An 18669-nucleotide genomic window follows, 5' to 3' on the forward strand; every position below is an offset into this window, starting at 1 on the left:
CCTGACTTGAGCGTTTTAGATGTCTTGTTGCAGATATGACTGTGCTGCCTGCGATGTCAGTTCATGTGAGGTTTCGCACATCGATTGCAAAAATATTCTAATGTTGAGCCTTGTGGTTTTTCTGTGAGATTCTACTTCCTTGAAATGGAGAGCAAAGAATAAACAAATGAGGTTAAAATGTGAAGTAAAGGACCAGAGTGGGAGGTGGGAGAGGGGGAAGGGAGAGAGAGAAAGGTATGAGGGTGGAGACCAGTAAAGACAGGACATTTAACACTGCAAATATTAGCTTCATTCAGTCAGTCTCAGAGGAAGGGTCAGTGAGCAGACACGGTTACTGTGTGTGCTTAAGGCTGACATGAAAGAAGGAAACTAGGGGTGGCTGAGAAAAAAAATAAAAAAGTCACAGAGACATAAAAGAGCCAACAAAAAAACTACTGCTGAGAAGAAGAAACACGCATCAGATTTTCACCACCACACCACAGAGAATAGGTAAGTTTAGAAACACACATTCTTCAGATGTCTTGTCAAGATAATCACATTCATCTCATTTTTGACATTTCTGTTGCAGAGAAGAAGAAAACGATCAATTTCATCACCACACTACTGAGAAAAAGGTACATTTTTAATGCACAAAGTAGATATCGTCACCTTGGAATTATAAGGTTCTGTCTGCGTTCTGAATGATTTTGAGGTGTTGAGCTTCAAAGTTTTTGAATTCCATAGCAAACAATATGTGTGTAACATTTGTTTTTTAAATAAAAAGTCTTAATGTTAACAACTTATAAAAACATCACATGATGTAAATAAGTTGTAATCATTAAGAATATGTCAATAACTCAATTTTGACAATGTCAGATAGAACCTTATAATTCTAAGGTGACAATATATTGTTCAAATTTGTTTTTGGTTTGAGCGAAGCTTATTCTTCCTCAAGTTTAGGATGTTTTCTGTTTTTGGTTTTGGTTTAAGCTAAGCATATTCTTCCTCAAGTTTGGGATGTTTTCTGTTTTTGGCTTAAGCTAAGCATGTTCTTCCTCAAGTTTGGGATGTTTTCTGTTTTTGGCTTAAGCTAAGCATGTTCTTCCTCAAGTTTGGGATGTTTTCTGTTGATTTACATTCTTCCACATGTAGGATTTAGTCTGTGAAACACTGAATAACTAGTTTAGTACTAGTATAATACCAAGGCATGTTTGTCTACGTTTAAGATTTCAGCACAGCTCGTGTACCTGCACTAACAGAATACAATGATGCATTGAACTTACTGAATGGGCTTGCTGTAAAGGCAAACTGAAAGTGATATCAGATATTACTGGGTGGTTAAAGATAAGCCTGTGTGTTTGATCTAAGAGATCTACACCCTAACTACTTGTGAAGTAACTAACCTATAAAGGATAACAAAAAATGCATGTGAACTAAGTTATTAATTATTACAGGAATCTGCAAAAAGATGGTGACCTGATTCTTGGGTCAACTTAAAATATTAATGTATTTGGTATAAAGGTATGCATGTAAGTTCATTCAGTTTTATTTTTGGCCTTAATAAAACAATTTCTAGGTTACTATTTTAATTGTATCTGTTTATTTTTAACATTTCTAAATGCAGTAGCTAATGTAAAGTGATGTGACGCTACTGTTCAATGTTACATTTATTTCAGTTTATATTTATTATATTATTATATCATAAACAAATATGGTAGCAGTTTCTGCAGGTTTCGTAAGGCAGAATAACTGTTCAACTCTGACAACATTTTATGATTCAAAGGGAAAACACTACAGCATGTGTTCTTTTTATATTCTCCCTTTTTAATGTTATTTTAATGAATTGTAAGCAGTAGTAATATGATAGTAATTATACATTGTAATTTCCACAAACTGAAGTATGAAATGTGAAACTGTTTGTGACCAGAAAAGTTAATACATAAACTAATCAAAACTTAATTGGATTTTTTTGTTATTTTTTCTTTTTTTAATCATGATTATCTTATATCAGACAATAAAATATACATAATATTGATACATATAGACATACTAATACAATTCACCAAACAAGAAATTATGAGGAAAACATAGTTATACACTAAATAATTATATAAATAAATGGTAAAATACCACTTATATGCACAAAATATACACACATAAAAAAATAAGAATAAAAAAAATAATAAATATATTATACATAGAAAGGTAAGAGAAAAAAGGCAATTAAGATATAGGTGTCTCCTTAAACATTTTTTAGAAAAGGGCTCCAGACTTTTTGGAACTGTTCAAGCTTTTGTTTTATTGCGAACTAAATCTTTTTCATTTGAACAGCATGTAAGAAATCAAAAACCCATTGCCGATTGCCATTGCCCATTGCCGAAGGGAGAGCTGCTGACTTCCAATTCATAAGAATAAGTCGTCTAGCCAGTAAGGTTGCAATGGCTAAACTATTGGCCTGTAAAGAATTTAGTTCAACATATTCTGGCAGGATTCCTAACAATGCTGTTAGGGGGTTTGGGTTTATTGACAATTTAAAAAAAAAACTGCAGAAAAACACCTGAAGACTTTCCCCCAAAAATCAGACAGTTTCAAACAAGACCAGAAAGTATGTAAAAGTGTGGCTGGTTCAGTTGTACAGCGAAGGCAAGTTGGATCAATACAGCATGTATTCTAAATGTATAGGAAGCTGACAGTTGTATTAGAAACACTTCAACATTTTAAACTCTACACATAACCTCATTACTTTTAAAGTCATTTCACCATATAAAACTGCTTGAAGTGTAAATATTTTACAGTACAGTTCTCTTAAGTGCTATTGGGTTAATGTTAGGTTGATACCTAGTTATTACTCGGGTTGTGTAATTACTATATGTACACCATTTTTAGATGCAAAACATTACTATTTGACATTGTCACGATATGTGCAGACATACAGAGGAATTGCAATACTATTTCTCTTCTCTTTCATCCAGTGTTTACATTTTATTGCAGTATAAAAGTTTGTATATTCAGCTGAGGTTTTTTTTCTTCTTCGTATGAACAGATTTTTTTGTATAAAGGTGTAACCACAGTGTACTTGTAATAAATGGATTCTTCTAAACTGAGTGAATATAAGTCGATGAAGACAGTGAATCGAGCTACACTGATTTGGGAATTAATCATTTGGGAGTTTTCTGTTTAATTTTGGATCTCAGAGAAAAAACATTGATCAAGTAAATGTGTCTTGAATTAAGGATGTTTAGATATTGTATGTGAAAACACTTTTCAGGGTCTTTGAGGAGTTTTGGTTTTCTAGACGTTTACTTAACAGTAGTAGATTTATCAGCGGAAGACTTTCACTTCCATAATACTTTGCTCATGCTTTGTCCGGATACAAGTAGATTGCATAATACCTAAAGGGAACAGATTCACATCTGTTGTAGCTCTCTGTTGGAGAGTTTGTGTATATGCTAAAATACTTTGTGAATTGCGCTGCTCTAAAACTGTATACGTTACAGTAAACCACATTACGTGTATGTGTGCAGATGGAGTACAAAGTGACAGTGGCCACCGGGACTTCTGAATATTCAGGGACCAATAATTATGTGTACGTGACTCTGATTGGAGAGAAAGGAAAGAGCGAGAGGACGCTGCTGGACAATCCTGGCCTGGACTTCTGCAGAGGAGCTGTGAGTGAACATCAGTGTGTCTGATTATGTTCATTCAAAAATAACGTCATCCAAACCTGTGGGAGTTTCTTTGCTCTGCTGAACACAATAGAGGTTTTTTTTTTCTTGAGATTGTTGGAATGAAGAGAGCTGACCATAGCTGTTACCTTCCATAGTAAGAAAGAATAAAAATAAATACCTAGCATTAACTGTTTTCTCACCAAGAGTCTACCAAATGTCTTTGTTTGTGTTTGACAGAAGAAACTTATACAGGTGTGGAAATATATATGTATATATATATATATATATATATATGTATATATATGTATATATATATATATATATATATATATATGTATGTATATATATATATATATATATATATATATATATATATATATATATATATATATATACGATGGTCCCTTTAAGGCAAGTAATATCTCTTGGCGGCCATCTTTGAAACGCCTCTCGGGCAGTATGCTCAGACATTCTTTTTGAATGGGGAAACATCAAATTCTCCAAAACTGCTTGCCAAGATTACGATTACATTACATATTATGAAACAACAATAAAATTAAACAACAACTGTCTCTTTAGTTTCATTCCTAAATGTTCGTATCACACAAAATCTGCAGAAACTCGCGTCTAGTCCAAGCCCCTTCCCCAGAGTATTATTAATCTATAGCGGTCGCTGATTGGCTCCAGTATTAGAAGGTGGCGCTTCATTCGCCATGTTGACTGTTACACTTTTCCCCATTTAAAAGTTTACGAGTGACATGGCTTGTGTATTCTAGAGTCTTTGCATACGCACATACATGCATACATATGCACATACATACATACATACACTGATTCCCTAGTGTGTATAGTGCAGTAAAGTATAGTATAGTATAGTGCAGTAAAGGTCACATACATTTGTTATATGAGCTACAATAGGTATTAAATGCAAAACTAATTTAATTAAAAAGCCATCATATTCATATATAACCAGCCATATTTAACAGCATTTGCTAGTATCTAATAATCATAAAAGTTGCCAGATTATACATTTTATTACTTCATGTTAAAACTGCCTGACAGGGCAGTCAATATTATCATGCTATGCTAAAAAACTGATCAATGGCCAATATTTCACTACTATATTATATTTTTATAATAAAGAGCCACCAGAAAACAGTAAAGACAAACATTAATGCATAAAAATGTGTAAACAAGCCATCCACGCGTGAAGATTAAAAGCGCATGTGAAATGCAAATAGACCATAAATGCAAAAACAAATCTTGTGAAGGTGCTGAATGTTTTCACAATCGTGTGCCAATGATTATGAAATGAACCTTTATGTTTTAAACTTTGCGTTTTCTGGGGGAATCGTTTTGCAGGATATGTTGCCTTCATTTATACTTTTTCCCATTTAAATAAATAAGACACAAACTCAAAGTGGATAGTTTACCCCAAAAAGGTATTTCACACCTCTTTCAGTTTCAGTCTTCTGTTGAACACAAAAGAAGTTACTTATTACAAAATATGGATTTCTTCAATATATATATATATATATATATATATATATATTTTTTTTTTTGTGTGTTCAGCAGAAGAAATCTAACTGGGATATAAAAAAAGGTTCATCTTTAGGTAAATTGACCCATTAAATATTTTTTTCACTTGCTACAAGTGAATCTAGACATTACTCTACAATTTAGTTAAGATTAAGGAGGTGGTGATAAATTGGTCGCAGATATTTATTGGCCAATATTGGATTTATTTAAAACTATCAGCAATATGAAAACAGCAGATATAGATGGTTTAATAATAACGTAGAGGAAATTAATGATGTGCATGTGTTTTGTATAATCCATTTTTCTTGGAGCAAAATCATTAAATACTTTTTAAAAAATGTATTTGTGCAAAATTTCAGGCCTGAGTGCTAATATGTGCTCAAACGCAGACACAAACACAATTGATTAGTTTGGGCGTAAATGTATCCTTTAAATATAGCGACAGCTCTAGCTTCATTTGTTAAGTTTATTAAATAAATATGTTCTATTATACGCTAAATAAATGTTCACAAAATCCCTTTTGAAGATTGTCTTTTCAAATCAAATCAAGTCAAATCACTTTTATTGTCACATCATCAGCAGCACATATGCTATGATTAGTGAAAAGCCTAGGTGCTGGCTCCAGACAGTACAAAATACAGATGTGTATATATAGTGCAAATACAGCGACAGTGCAAAAAACAACAGCATACTCCCAAAAAAAACAGGACAATGTAAAATTGACAGCGATATGTACAATTGTATTTTATTTTATCTTAAATTGTGCCTCCCTTAAATTTTGTATTTTTGAATATTAAATAGATTAAATTTGTGTTCACTTAATTAATTTGATTTTAAGGGGGAAAAAAGCTAGTATTGTATGCAATTTCCCAATATTAGTATTGGAATCTGAAGGTTTTTCTTAAAATCAGTATCGGGCAAAAAAAGTGCATCCCTTTTAAAGGTTACATTTAACTCTTATTAAGCTATTTGTGTTTTAAGTTTCAAGCATTTAGTATTAAGTGATGATAAAAGTAATGTAACAACTTTCTTCAGTTAAGAGAAAAAGAGAAAACTGAAGTCATTGCCTTTGGGAACAGAGATGAGGTTCTCAAGGTGAATGCATACCTGGCCTCTAAGGGTCAAACAGCAAAAAATGAGGTCAAGAATTTTGGTCTTGAGTAAGATATAAGTTTCAGTTGTCATGTCAAAGCAGTAACTAACTACACATACTACCATCTCAAAAACATTGCAAGAATAACATGCTTTGTTTTCTTGTGAAGACTTAGAGAAACTTGTTCATGCTTTTATCAGCAGGAGGGTGGATTACTGTTATGGACTCCTCACTGGCCTTCCCAAAAAAGACAGTGAAACAGTTGCAGATCGCACTATTATGTCCCTTTTTTCTTTTTCATTCCTTTAAAACCCATTTAACAAATTTAATATTTTTTAAGTAACTTTTATTAATATGTATAATATTTAAAATCATATTTTCTTATACTTGCCTCTTTTATTCCTGTTTATGTAAAGCACTTTGAATCACCATTGTGTATGAAATGTTCTATATAAACAAACTTGCCTTAAATTGTGAAATGAGTATAAACAATGCAGTACAATACTGACTGGTAATAATAATTGAAACCACATGTAATGCAGATATATATTGTCATTGTTTTGTAGGTGGATGATTACATAGTTAAAAGCGATACTGATTTGGGCCCCCTGATTCTGGTGCGACTGGAGAAGCATAAGTACTTCATAGAAGACAACTGGTTCTGCCGCTACGTGAAAGTCAGTGTACCTGGAGAAAGATGTTGTTACACATTTCCTTGTTACCGCTGGCTTGTGGGAGATGGAGTGTTTGTAGAGCTCAGAGAAGGCACAGGTCAGTTACATTGATTGAAAGTTTAAGGATCAGTTTAAGAACAAGATTAAATCATAGTAATAAACTCTTGGTTCTACTCTCATAGCCAAAAAGCTGAGCGAAGACAGTCTGCCGCTGGAAATGGCTCACAGACAATCAGAGCTTCAGGAGAGGCAGAAAACATACAGGTCTTCTTGGAATTTACATACTTCATTCTTATCTTCACATAACAAGTCCCCATTAACCCCTATTTTCTTCTTTCAGATGGGTTGCATGGGCTCCTGGCATTCCCAAATGCATTGATGCAAAAAGTGAAGCTGATCTGCCCCAGGATGCTCGATTTGACAACGAGAAACGCAGTGATTTTGAGGGATCTCTTCATTATGCGTAAGTACAAATGTGATATGGTTTTATTAGAGTAACCTGATATTTAATTATCCACCTAATATTACATTAATCTAAACTGCACTTCATTTGTTTCTCCTTTCCTGCCTCTCAGTCTGTTGGAGCTCTCACTGAAAAAACTGGCAATCCGGTTTGGAAAGTCCTGGAGTGACCTGGAGGATTTCAGGAGGATCTTCTGGAAACTAAGAAGCCCTATAGCTGGTAATAAATGATTTATGTTCTCCTTTGCTTAATACTAATCATGTATTTTACATAATTATTCTTGGAAAGCACTCTTCCTTTGAAACGCCATTGTAAAAGGTGTTTATGCAACCTCTTAGCAATGCGACTCGCATTTCAATTCGGCCAATCGCAAATGAATGCTATTTCTCAATGGCATGTGAAAATTCCACAATTGCACTCCCACTGTTGAATGACAAATGTTGCTTAACCCAAGGTTATGTTGTTGTTTTTCTTGTTTTTCATGCTGACATGGTGCTAACATATTATGAGCTTTCAGTTTACAAGCTATAAAGAAAGTTTATATCAATTAATAGAGCAAATAGGTGCATTAAACGTATAGATAACATGAGTTCAAAAACTCTTGGGTTAAACTAACTGCTGACTTTATATTAATTGAAATCCTTAAACCTCTCCAGTAGCAAATTTAAATGGACCTTTAAAATTAACAACTTTATAGTTATTCCAGATTTGTTGTGAATTTAAATCCAGAATAAAAATGATGATTTATATCAATTTTTTATTAGATTTTAAAATCTGGCTAAGGGACTGCCATGAAAACTAGTCTTGGGTTAATTTGGGTACATTCATGTTCTTGATGAACTTTGATTATTGTACACAGTCCCTTGTTGTGAAAAATAAAATAAACTTCAACTAAAAGCCTGCTTATTCTGGAGTTTCATGCAACATAATCTTTAGATTAACCTTTATTTTAGTAAAACAAAAATAATCTTTGCTGGTGCAGCCTCTCTTATGACTATATTTTTAATGTATGAAATTGATTTTAAATTGAATAATATGAATATAATGTTCAGAATACACCATGGAGCACTGGAAAGAAGACTGGTTTTTTGCTTACCAGTTCTTGAACGGCTCAAACCCACGGAATATCACCAGATTGAAAAAGGTGCCTTCAAACTTCCTTGTCACTGGAGACATGGTTCAGTCATCTCTGATACCCACAACCACTCTGAATGAGGAACTCAAGGTGACTCTCACTGGAAACACTTATTCCAGTCAATACAATCAAATCAGTGGATTTAATAATGTATCTTTTTTGCCTCCTTTTTCTGAAGAAAGGAAACATTTTCCTGGTTGATCATGCAATACTGGATGGGATTCCTGCCAATGTAATCAGAAACAGCCCCCAGTATATTGCTGCCCCACTCTGCTTACTGTATGAACACCCTGAGAAAGGGCTCATTCCCATCGCCATACAGGTAAAACCTGCTGACGCTATCTGATATGGGATGAAATCAGAACTTCTCAATTTCACAATCACACACCTGCCTCTATTTAAGATCTACGTACAGAAATGTGTTGGAATGCAAGCACATGAATTAATCTTTCAGATATGCAGAGATGAATGGAGCATAAACATCTAAATTGGGTAAAAGTACAGATACCATAATTAAATGTGATAAAGTGTTGATTAAATGATAAAGTGCTATTAATGTTACTCTAAAAGTATCTATAGTCGAAAGTACATGTGTTTTTTAATGTACTTGAGTGTTACAATTAAAAAGTTACAATTATAGATCCTTATTTTTGTTGTTAAACTTGTCACACAATGATAACCATGCATATAATTAACGGTTATTCAGGTGTTCATATGAAAAAAACAATATATACTGAACAGGTCAGTATATAACAAAAAATAATAAAGTCAAAAGTTGTATAAATATGTACTGTTGAAGTCAGAATTATTAGCACCCCTTTGATTTTTTTTTCTTTTTTAAATATTTCCCGAATTATGTTTAACAAAGCAAGGACATTTTCACAGTATGTTTGATAATATTTTTTCTTCTGTAGAAAGTCTTGTTTTATTTCGGCTAGAATAAAAGCAGTTTTTTCAGGATCTTTGGAATTAATGAGTTGTTGATTCATGAGCAGATGTAATCTTTTCTGTTTAACTAAGGATTTGTTTAGTGAGATTTCTGAATTATTTGATATTTTAGAATAATTTGAGTTGAAATTTAATGCTTTCATAAACTATAAGTAGTTTGATAAAGTACAAAAATACTTAGAAAATGGCTAAAGCACAATAATGTAGTAATAACGCTTTCTTCGTACTTCTTTTTTACTGTCCACCACTGTTCGTATGACTCTTGCCTTTTACAGGTTGCAACCAGTAGACGATCACACATTTAAGATGCTAAGAACCACAAATGACTGATTGTCCTTCTGCTTTTCTTTCAGCTTGAACAGAAACCTGATAAGGACACACCCGTATTTCTGCCCAGTGATCCACCTCTGGCCTGGTTGTTGGCTAAGATGTGGGTTCGTCATGCTGAATTCCAGGTCTTTCAGTTGTTGTCTCATCTGCTGCGCACACATTTGATGGTAGAAGTGATCTGTGTGGCCACACTACGGCAGCTGCCAGCTGTTCACCCCATATATAAGGTCAGAGGACATCTGCAGACGAAAGCACATTTGCATGTTAGCTAATCACTGATGCGTTATTAAATAACTGACCATTCGTTACACTGTTTTTCTGTGGTCGCAGCTCTTGACTCCACACTTGAGGTACACGCTGGAGATTAACTGTCGTGGCAGAACACAGCTCCTCTCTCCAGAGGGCATCTTCAAAAGGGTGACATGATCTTCTAATAATTAAGTCTGGGCTTGCATAATACTTAGTATTGTTAGGATTCCGATAACAAAGTTTCTTGTGATACAACATTTAATCTCAAGAAATGCTTTTTTTAAATTGTTTTTTCCAATAGAAACATTTATAAATTTAATGTTCATACTAATATAAGTGAGTAATAACTCTATAAATCTACTGATCTATAATTAACTATATTCACCCTAACAAAAGACTGTTTCAAGTATTTAGACAAAAGCACTAAATGACTCAACTCTCTGCTCTAATGTGATAGGTTCATCTTTAGGACTGGTCTCCTCAAATAGCAAAATACTGAGTAGGTGGTTAGAAAGATAGTAAAGCCCCATCTGATTGGTCAAATTTAGATAACCTATGCATGCAACTTACATTATGATGATGATAATTTTTCAGTATGTTGTTTAGCCCTAATAAATACCAAAACATTACAATTATCAGCACTTACTTATAACACTTATTATCAAATTCTATCTCTCTATCTATCCATCCATACGTATATCCATCTGTATTCATCCATCCATCCACTGTATCTGTCTATCCGTCCGTCCGTCCATCCATCCATCCATCCATCCATCCATCCATCCATCAATCTATCTGCATCTATCCATTCGCCCGTGTCCATCAGTCCTTTCATCCATCTATCTATCTATCTATCTATCTATCTATCTATCTATCTATCTATCTATCTATCTATCTATCTATCTATCTATCGAAATGAAATTAAATGGATGTATGGTTGTATAGATGGATGAAATTGATGGCAAAAAACACTGAAATAACCAACAAATGGCATCCAAATTCAGGGCACTGAAGAAACATTGTGTACAATTAAACTGAAATTATTATGACTATCAAAATTAAAGGATATCAGTTTTATTTCCTGTTTTTATTTGTATCATTTGTGTATTTTCTTCTACTTGTGATTAAAATGACAACAATCTCATAACATCATGCAGTTATTCAATTTTTAATGGTATTAAACGTAACTTAAGAGACTGTAAATATCAGGTGCAGCTTTTGTGCTTCCTTTGCAAAATGCCTTTTGTATTCTGGGTGATTGAGTTGAATAATATATTTTTTTAAAATGTCATTATGAATACAACATATGCATGTACTGCAGCCTCAAAGATCATAAATGTGCCTGAAAATCAGCTTTTGTAGCAAATATAGTCCTTCAAAGGGATACTTCATTCTCAATATGTATTTACTTGATTGTTTACTTCTGTTGGACACAAAAGAGGATATTTTTAAAGAAAGCTGAGAAACTGTAACCATTGACTTTCATTGTAGGAAAAACAAATATTGTAAACAGGGTGAACTTAAAAAGTCTTAAATTTCAAAAGCTAAAATTTAGGCCTTAAATAGTCTTAAATTCACTGAAATATGGTATTGTATGTCTTAAATAGATTTAAGCAGGTCTTAAATGTCCTTTGTCCGTGTAAAGCTACAGAATTTCTGCCACCAACAATCCATCTAAAAAAACTTGTTTAACAAAAGTGAAATTGATGAACTAATTTAACTTAAATATATTCCATTTGTTTAAAAATTCTCTATGCATTTATGCATGAACGTATGTTGTGTGCGGCACGCAAGAAGGTCGCTGGTTCAAGCCCTGGCTGGGTCAGTTGGCATTTCTGTGTGGAATTTGCACGTTGTCCCTGCCTTGACGTGGGTTTCCTCCCAGTTCTCCGGTTTCCCACATAGCCCAAAGACATGTGCTATAGGTGAACTAAATAAACTTAATTTGTCCATAGTGTGTGTATGAATGAGTTTGCATGGATGTTTACCAGTACTGGGTTCATTCAGCTGTGGCGATCCTTTATTAATAAAGGAACTAGGCCAAAAAGAAAATAAATGTATGTGCATTTAGTTTATTATAGTTTTTAAAACATGCCTTTTTTTAAGAAAATTTATGCCAGTAACTAAAGTTTGCTTTTTCAACACATTATTTAAAATATGTGGCTAAGAAAAAACAGAAATTTCATTTTAATGGGACAACTATAAAAATTCCTCTGGCTGTTACAAAAAGTCTTAGCGTTTTGTTCTGGAAAAATCTGAAATTTCATTCATAATGGTCTTAGTCTTAAATCTCACTTGGTGAAACCTGCAAAAACCTTTTGTAAAAATAAACGGTTTTAAGCACAAATTAGGGGGGTGGGGGTAAGTGATGGCAGAATTGAAATTTTTGGGTGAACTATCCCCTTTAATGTCAATCATTTCTGAGCCTAACTCACAATGGTGTTTTTCAGGTGGTGTCCACAGGTGGAGAAGGTCTCTTGATATTGGCTCAAAGGGAGTATAAAGTTCTGACCTATCGCTCTCTTCAGCCTAAATTTGACTTCTTGGACAGAGGGGTTACTAAAGTAAAAGGCTATGTTTACAGAGACTACTCTCTGATGCTGTGGGATGTGATTCAGAAGTAAGCTAATGAAACATTAATTCTTTATTCAGTATTTAGCTTTGAAAATGAGACCAGTCTTTCCTTAAGCACATCTTTTCTCTCAGTTTTGTTTCAGGAATTGTTTCCCTGTACTACCAGTGTGACAGTGACGTGCAAGAGGACTCTGAGCTTCAGGCCTGGATTCATGATGTGGCTGTGGAAGGCTTTGTGGATGTTCCTGAATTTGGTAAGATACTACATAGCTGCATTGGGGGGACAGTATTCAGGATGCACTTATTTTGATGCAATTCAATAGTTTCCACAAAAATGTTCAGCGTAACAAATGTTATTAGTTTAGATAAAGAGTACTGTTTCTTAAAGACAAATGATTTTCATGGTCAAGGTCAACTTTATTTATATAGCACCTTAAAACAACATGAATGTTGACCAAAGTGCCTTACAAACATGGCAACAATAATAAACAGGTAGAGAGACAGGACAATATGTGCTACGATAAAATAAAAAAATAAAAATGCATTTTGAAAATCTGTATAGTCAATGAGTACTAAAAAAAAGAAAATATTTCAATAGGCCAGAGAGAAGAGGTAGGTTTTAACAGATTTTTAAAAACAGTTAATGTAGATGAAGTTCTAATTTCTAAAGGTAATGTGTTCCAATGTTTTGGAGCATAGACTGAAAAAGCTCTGTCTCCTTTTGTTTTCAAGCGGGATTTAGGAACAATTAGCAAGAACTGAGCAAAGGACCTGCGTGATCTTTGGGGAGAAAACAAACTGAAGAGTTCACTTATATAGGCTGGGCCAAGTCCATGTAGAGCTTTAAATACATACATACAAATACAAACATAAAATGTTTGAGTTAGTCAAGAAAGATTCTTCTTCTTCTTTGGCCTTAGTCCCGTATCGTTGCGGGGTCGGCTCTTTGGAACAAGTGCTCCATTTAGACTTCTCCATATCATAACCACTTTTTTACACATTTTGGCCGGTCTGTCGTCTGGGCCTGTCACCCTCATACACTCATACACTACGGACAATTTAGCCTACCCAATTCACCTGCAGGTTTCCTGTGGGGGAAACCGGAGCACCCGGAGGAAACCGACGCGAACGCAGGGAGAACATGCAAACTCCTCACAGAAATGCCAACTGAGCCGAGGTTCGAACCAGCGAACCTGTGAGGCGACAGCACTACCTACTGCGCCACTGCTTCGCCCAGTTAGTAAAGAAAGATTGTGTGATTTTATTAAAGATTCAGTTTTGCCATTGCACTAATGAATTAGATTTTAAAACATATGCCAGAGTAGTTGGCGGTTCATTCTGCTGTGGCGACCCCTGATAAATCTAGGACTAAGCCTAAGGAAAATAATGAATGTATTCATAAGTTGCAGTAGTAGTTCACAGTGTTTGCTACATTTGTGATTTAAAAAAATGCAGCCTCTTGATAAAATACAATACAGATACAGTCAAGACTAGATTTTAAGAGCCCAAAAGACATTAAAAGGTATTAACAGTACACATCTTTGAGATTAGAAAAAAAACTGAAAAAGAAAGGAATAAAAACAATATATAGACAAACAGCGCTCCCATGTGGTCAGTAAGGGCATCTATGCTGCACTAAAACACACAAGAAAACTATTTCTAGTTAAAAGTTTCCATAGTCTACTTAAAGGATAATGATAAATGTTTTGTAAAAAAGGAATTAAAATACATGAGTTAAATAAATGCCACTTAAATAAATGTTACTTTTTTAAATGATTAAATAGAAGCTATTAAGTATAACCACTGAGGTTTGTTCTTCATCTAAGGCTTGGCCAATGATATGAAGACAAAAGAGGAGCTGATCACTCTGTTAAGTGTGGCAATCTTCACCAGCACAGCACAACATGCTGCCACAAACAACGGACAGGTAATCAACACATTTCTAACAGCCTATCATGTCTGCAGCCTTATTTTAAATAGCTGCATTTTTATGCTATACTCGATGCACATGGCTTGTTCATTTACAAGGAACGATGACATGATTTTGTTACATAATACATATTATAGAATAGGGCTGCACAATATATATCGTTTCAGCATCGATATCGCAATTTGAGCATTTGCAATAGACACATCGCAGGATCTGGAATGTGGACTTATAATTAGTTGACCAGAAGCCACAGTTAAAAAAAAAATAACTAATTAACTAATTTATTAAACATTTGCATATATTTTTTAAGGTCTGTGAGTGTTTAAGTATTCTAAGCCAGTTTTAAGCATTCAGGTACAACAATTTATAATGTTTGTAACTTGATTAATGTAGTCCATATAGGGTTATTTTAATTCAGTTCATGTACATGAATACGTCTAGACTCCCAGAAGCACTGTTTATTTTTATGTGTATATTTTCTAGTGTATTTAGCACTGCTTGTGATTGGCTTATTATATTTTTTTGCACATGCACCTACAAAATTGTCTCAATCAATTTAAAAGGACAAATTCTTTCCAAATAGAGCCATTCAAGTCATCTGGTGAAGTTATGCTCAATATTGCAGAAAAATAAAATATCGCAATGTCCATTTTTTCCAATATCATGCAGTCCTATCACAGAAATAAATTAAGCATGTTATGAGTTAAGAACAGGATAGATATACAGACAGACGCCCATGTTTTTTTTTATTATTACAATCAAATATATTCAAATTTATTGGTCCATTTTCAAACAGCAAAAATAATGTATAAAGCAAAGATTGTATTTTACTTCCTGTTAATATTCAAAAATGGTTTATAAATGGAGAAGGAAGTTATCATTTTAGAAGAAAGTATAAATAACTTCAAAACATTCTTATGTTTGTTCAACATTAGGAAGCTTTTGTGGTGTGGAGTGAGATTATGAAAGTTTTGAAGTTTGACTCCCTTCATAAAGCAGTATAAGCAAACCATTTTCAGAATGCATATGGAAGAAGAGCAGATTTGATTGATGTTTCAACTGATTTTTTTAAGTGCATTAGAAACTGATGAGATGACAAAATAATGGAGATAATTTGATAATCATTGTTGAGGATTGTTATTTATTGTTGTGGACTGTTATTCATCATTGATGTATAGTGGAGAAAAAGGGTAGGATTAAATAAGCATATGCTTAAACATGTTGTTTTTTTGGACATGTATAGGTTCAAAATTAGATTTTTGAAGTTGATTTGCATACTAATAGTATTTGTTTTAATTTTTGACATGTTCAAATTAAAATCTAGACAGACAGACTGACTGACTGACTGACTGACTGAGCTAACTTTGCAATAAATACAGATTGTTTTTATTCAGGAAATAATTTAAGAGAAATGTTTAAAAATGTGTCTGTTAGAGCAATTTTAGAATAATTATTATTAGTCAAGCTAAAAGATTGTAAATGACTCTTCAGGTTGTTGTTATTGTATGTCTTTTGTGTAATGAATGTTTATTAGGAACCGATATGATTGCATGTTATAAATTGTAAATTCAGTTGAAGTTTTGCCATGAATCTAGCCAATGCTGCCGATATGGCATTAAAATAAAAATAAATAAATAAATAAATATATATTGTTTAAATAAATTAAGCGCTAATTAAGCATAAAGTTTTCCCAGAGATGGGTTGTGGCTGGAAAGGCATGCACTGCATAAAAACGTGCTGGATAAGTTGGCGGTTCATTCTGCTGTGGCGACCCTGGATTAATTACGGGACTAAGCCGAAAAAAAGAAAATGAATGAATAAGTATGAAGTGACTGGCATCACATGTATGTGGTCAGTGTATGGTGATTGTGGTGACAGTTTTTCTTTGTCCTGTAGTTTGACTGGTGCGCTTGGGTACCCAACACCCCCTGCACCATGAGACACCCCCCACCAAGAGATAAAGATGCAGTGACCATGGAATTGATTATGGACACGCTGCCCGACATCAGCCAGTCCTGTGTGCAGATGGCCATCACATGGCATTTGGGCCGGGCACAGCCTGATGCGGTGGGTCAACAGTGTCAGATGTACTTTAACATCATCTATATGTGCATTATAAGTCCAGTTGAATCCAATTAATCACTAACACAAAACTCTCTATTGACCTTATTCTGCAATGCGGAAGTGTGCTGGCTTTTACATTTTAGAACTTCCAATTTAGTTTCCTTTGGGAGAAATGACTTGGAATAATTAATGGCAGAAAATGATAAAACTGCTTGCTTTACAAACAAGTGTGTTTATGACTAAACATAAGAAGAAGAAGAATTTAATTGGAAAATATCAACTTGCAACATAAAGCAGCATAACTGATGGTGGAGGAGGAGTTTCCACCCTAAAATGTGTAGAGCGCTTTGTGTGTCCAGAAAAGCACTATATAAATGTGAGGAATAACAATAATAAGTGAATGACACTAGAAGTGTTGAGCCAAAAAGAAACCAATAGCTGCACCCTCTCGTACATGAAGAATAAGGTCAATAAGCTTCTCAAAGACACTTTAATTAAACACATTTACCCTTTGGTAAGGCTGTTTTTTTTTTCTCTCTTTAAGATCCCAATGGGCCAGTATGTGGAGCAGTACTTCACTGAACCCGCTGCTTTGAAGGTGATTGACAAATTCAGGAAAGAGCTGAAAGAACTGGAGGACAAGATAATGGCCCAGAACGAGGGACTCGAACTTCAGTACCTTTACCTTTGTCCAAGCCGCATGGAAAACAGCATCACTATTTAGAGACAAAAACAAACACTACCTGACAAAAGTCGTCGCCTATCCAAGTATTAGGAGCAGCAAATAATAACTTGACTTCTAGGTGATCATTTGGTATCAGATGTGGCTTATATGAAAGGCAAAGGCCTCTAGATTACACTTATTTTACCAAAATAAAACATGATCCTGCCTTGATTTTTAATTGTTTAACTAGGACAGTAAGGTCTGACTTTGCTTGGACAGTCTTGTTGCGTAATGTGCAGAAATAATGTCAAAGAAAGCGTTCTTGCAGGACTCCTCGAATCATCAAGATTCTTTGGATTCATCTTCAATGCCTTCTCCTTCATCTTACCCCAGACATGCTCAATAATGTTCTTATCTGGTGACTGGGCTGGCCAATCTTGGAGCACCTTGACCTTCTTTGCTTTCAGGAACTTTGATGTGGAGGCTTGAAGCGCTATGAAGAATAATAGCACAGAATCTTCTGCCAAATCTACCTTTTGCCACTTTTCCAAATGATCAATTAGAAGTCAAGTTATTATTTGTTGCTATTACAACTGGGATCGACGGCAATTCTTTTGTCAGGTAGAGTACATGTAAATACGCATTTGTACCATCTTTTCCAGTCAATGACTTGCTTAGCAATGGGATCTATCACAGCATGTGTCAAAATTGTAATATATATCATTTGAAACTTTGTAAAGCATCAGTACGTAAAGCTTTTTTATATTCATTTTAGTGAACCGTTTTTTAGTTTGATTTTAAACTAATAATGTGCATTGAACTGTTTGAACGGAACTTTCTATGAGCTGTTTCTGTGTATATTTTACCACTGTATGCATCAGCTTTAGAAAACACACGTTTTATATTTAATACATTTTTGTTTCAGATGCAGACAATGCATCATCACTAAACTTTAATCTGTGTACATATGCATGCATTGGCTTTTCATTTGTCCATTACAAATAAAGATTTTTGTTAACACTTTAGGTCACAATTTATTTTATTAACTACTCGCCTATTACCTGCCTATTATTAAGATATTAACTGTTCATTAGTGGTTATGAAGTATGATCTTATTCTGCATCCCCAATTCTTCCCATAAACTAAACTCAGCTTCTACCTTACTATGAATAAACAGTTAATTAGTTGTTTATTAAGGTAGTAGTGTTAGTTAATGGTTTGTTAATATCGTGAAGTATGACCTAAAGTGTCACCAAACATTTTTATTTCATATTTTAGTGTTGTATTCTTATTTTACTTGTAATATTTTCCTGCATATCTTTATCTGTGGACACCATTCATTAAAAAATTATAAATCAT

At 34.0% G+C, this 18669-nt stretch overlaps 1 protein-coding gene across 1 annotated transcript; it reads left to right on the forward strand.

Moving 5' to 3' along the window:
* The first annotated feature begins 321 nt into the window (after nt 1-321).
* On the forward strand, nt 322-18668 carry alox12 (arachidonate 12-lipoxygenase). Its single transcript, NM_199618.1, is given in 16 exon segments — nt 322-489; nt 569-614; nt 3504-3647; nt 6846-7050; nt 7136-7217; nt 7294-7416; nt 7529-7635; nt 8469-8641; nt 8730-8873; nt 9853-10056; nt 10160-10246; nt 12529-12698; nt 12785-12906; nt 14479-14579; nt 16479-16649; nt 17191-18668. Coding segments are annotated over 14 exon segments (2013 nt in total). The 5' UTR covers nt 322-489; nt 569-614; the 3' UTR covers nt 17371-18668.
* Nucleotide 18669: the final 1 nt, after the last annotated feature.

The sequence above is a fragment of the Danio rerio genome, chromosome 7 (genome assembly GCF_049306965.1).
Source record: "Danio rerio strain Tuebingen ecotype United States chromosome 7, GRCz12tu, whole genome shotgun sequence".
Lineage (NCBI taxonomy): Eukaryota > Metazoa > Chordata > Actinopteri > Cypriniformes > Danionidae > Danio > Danio rerio.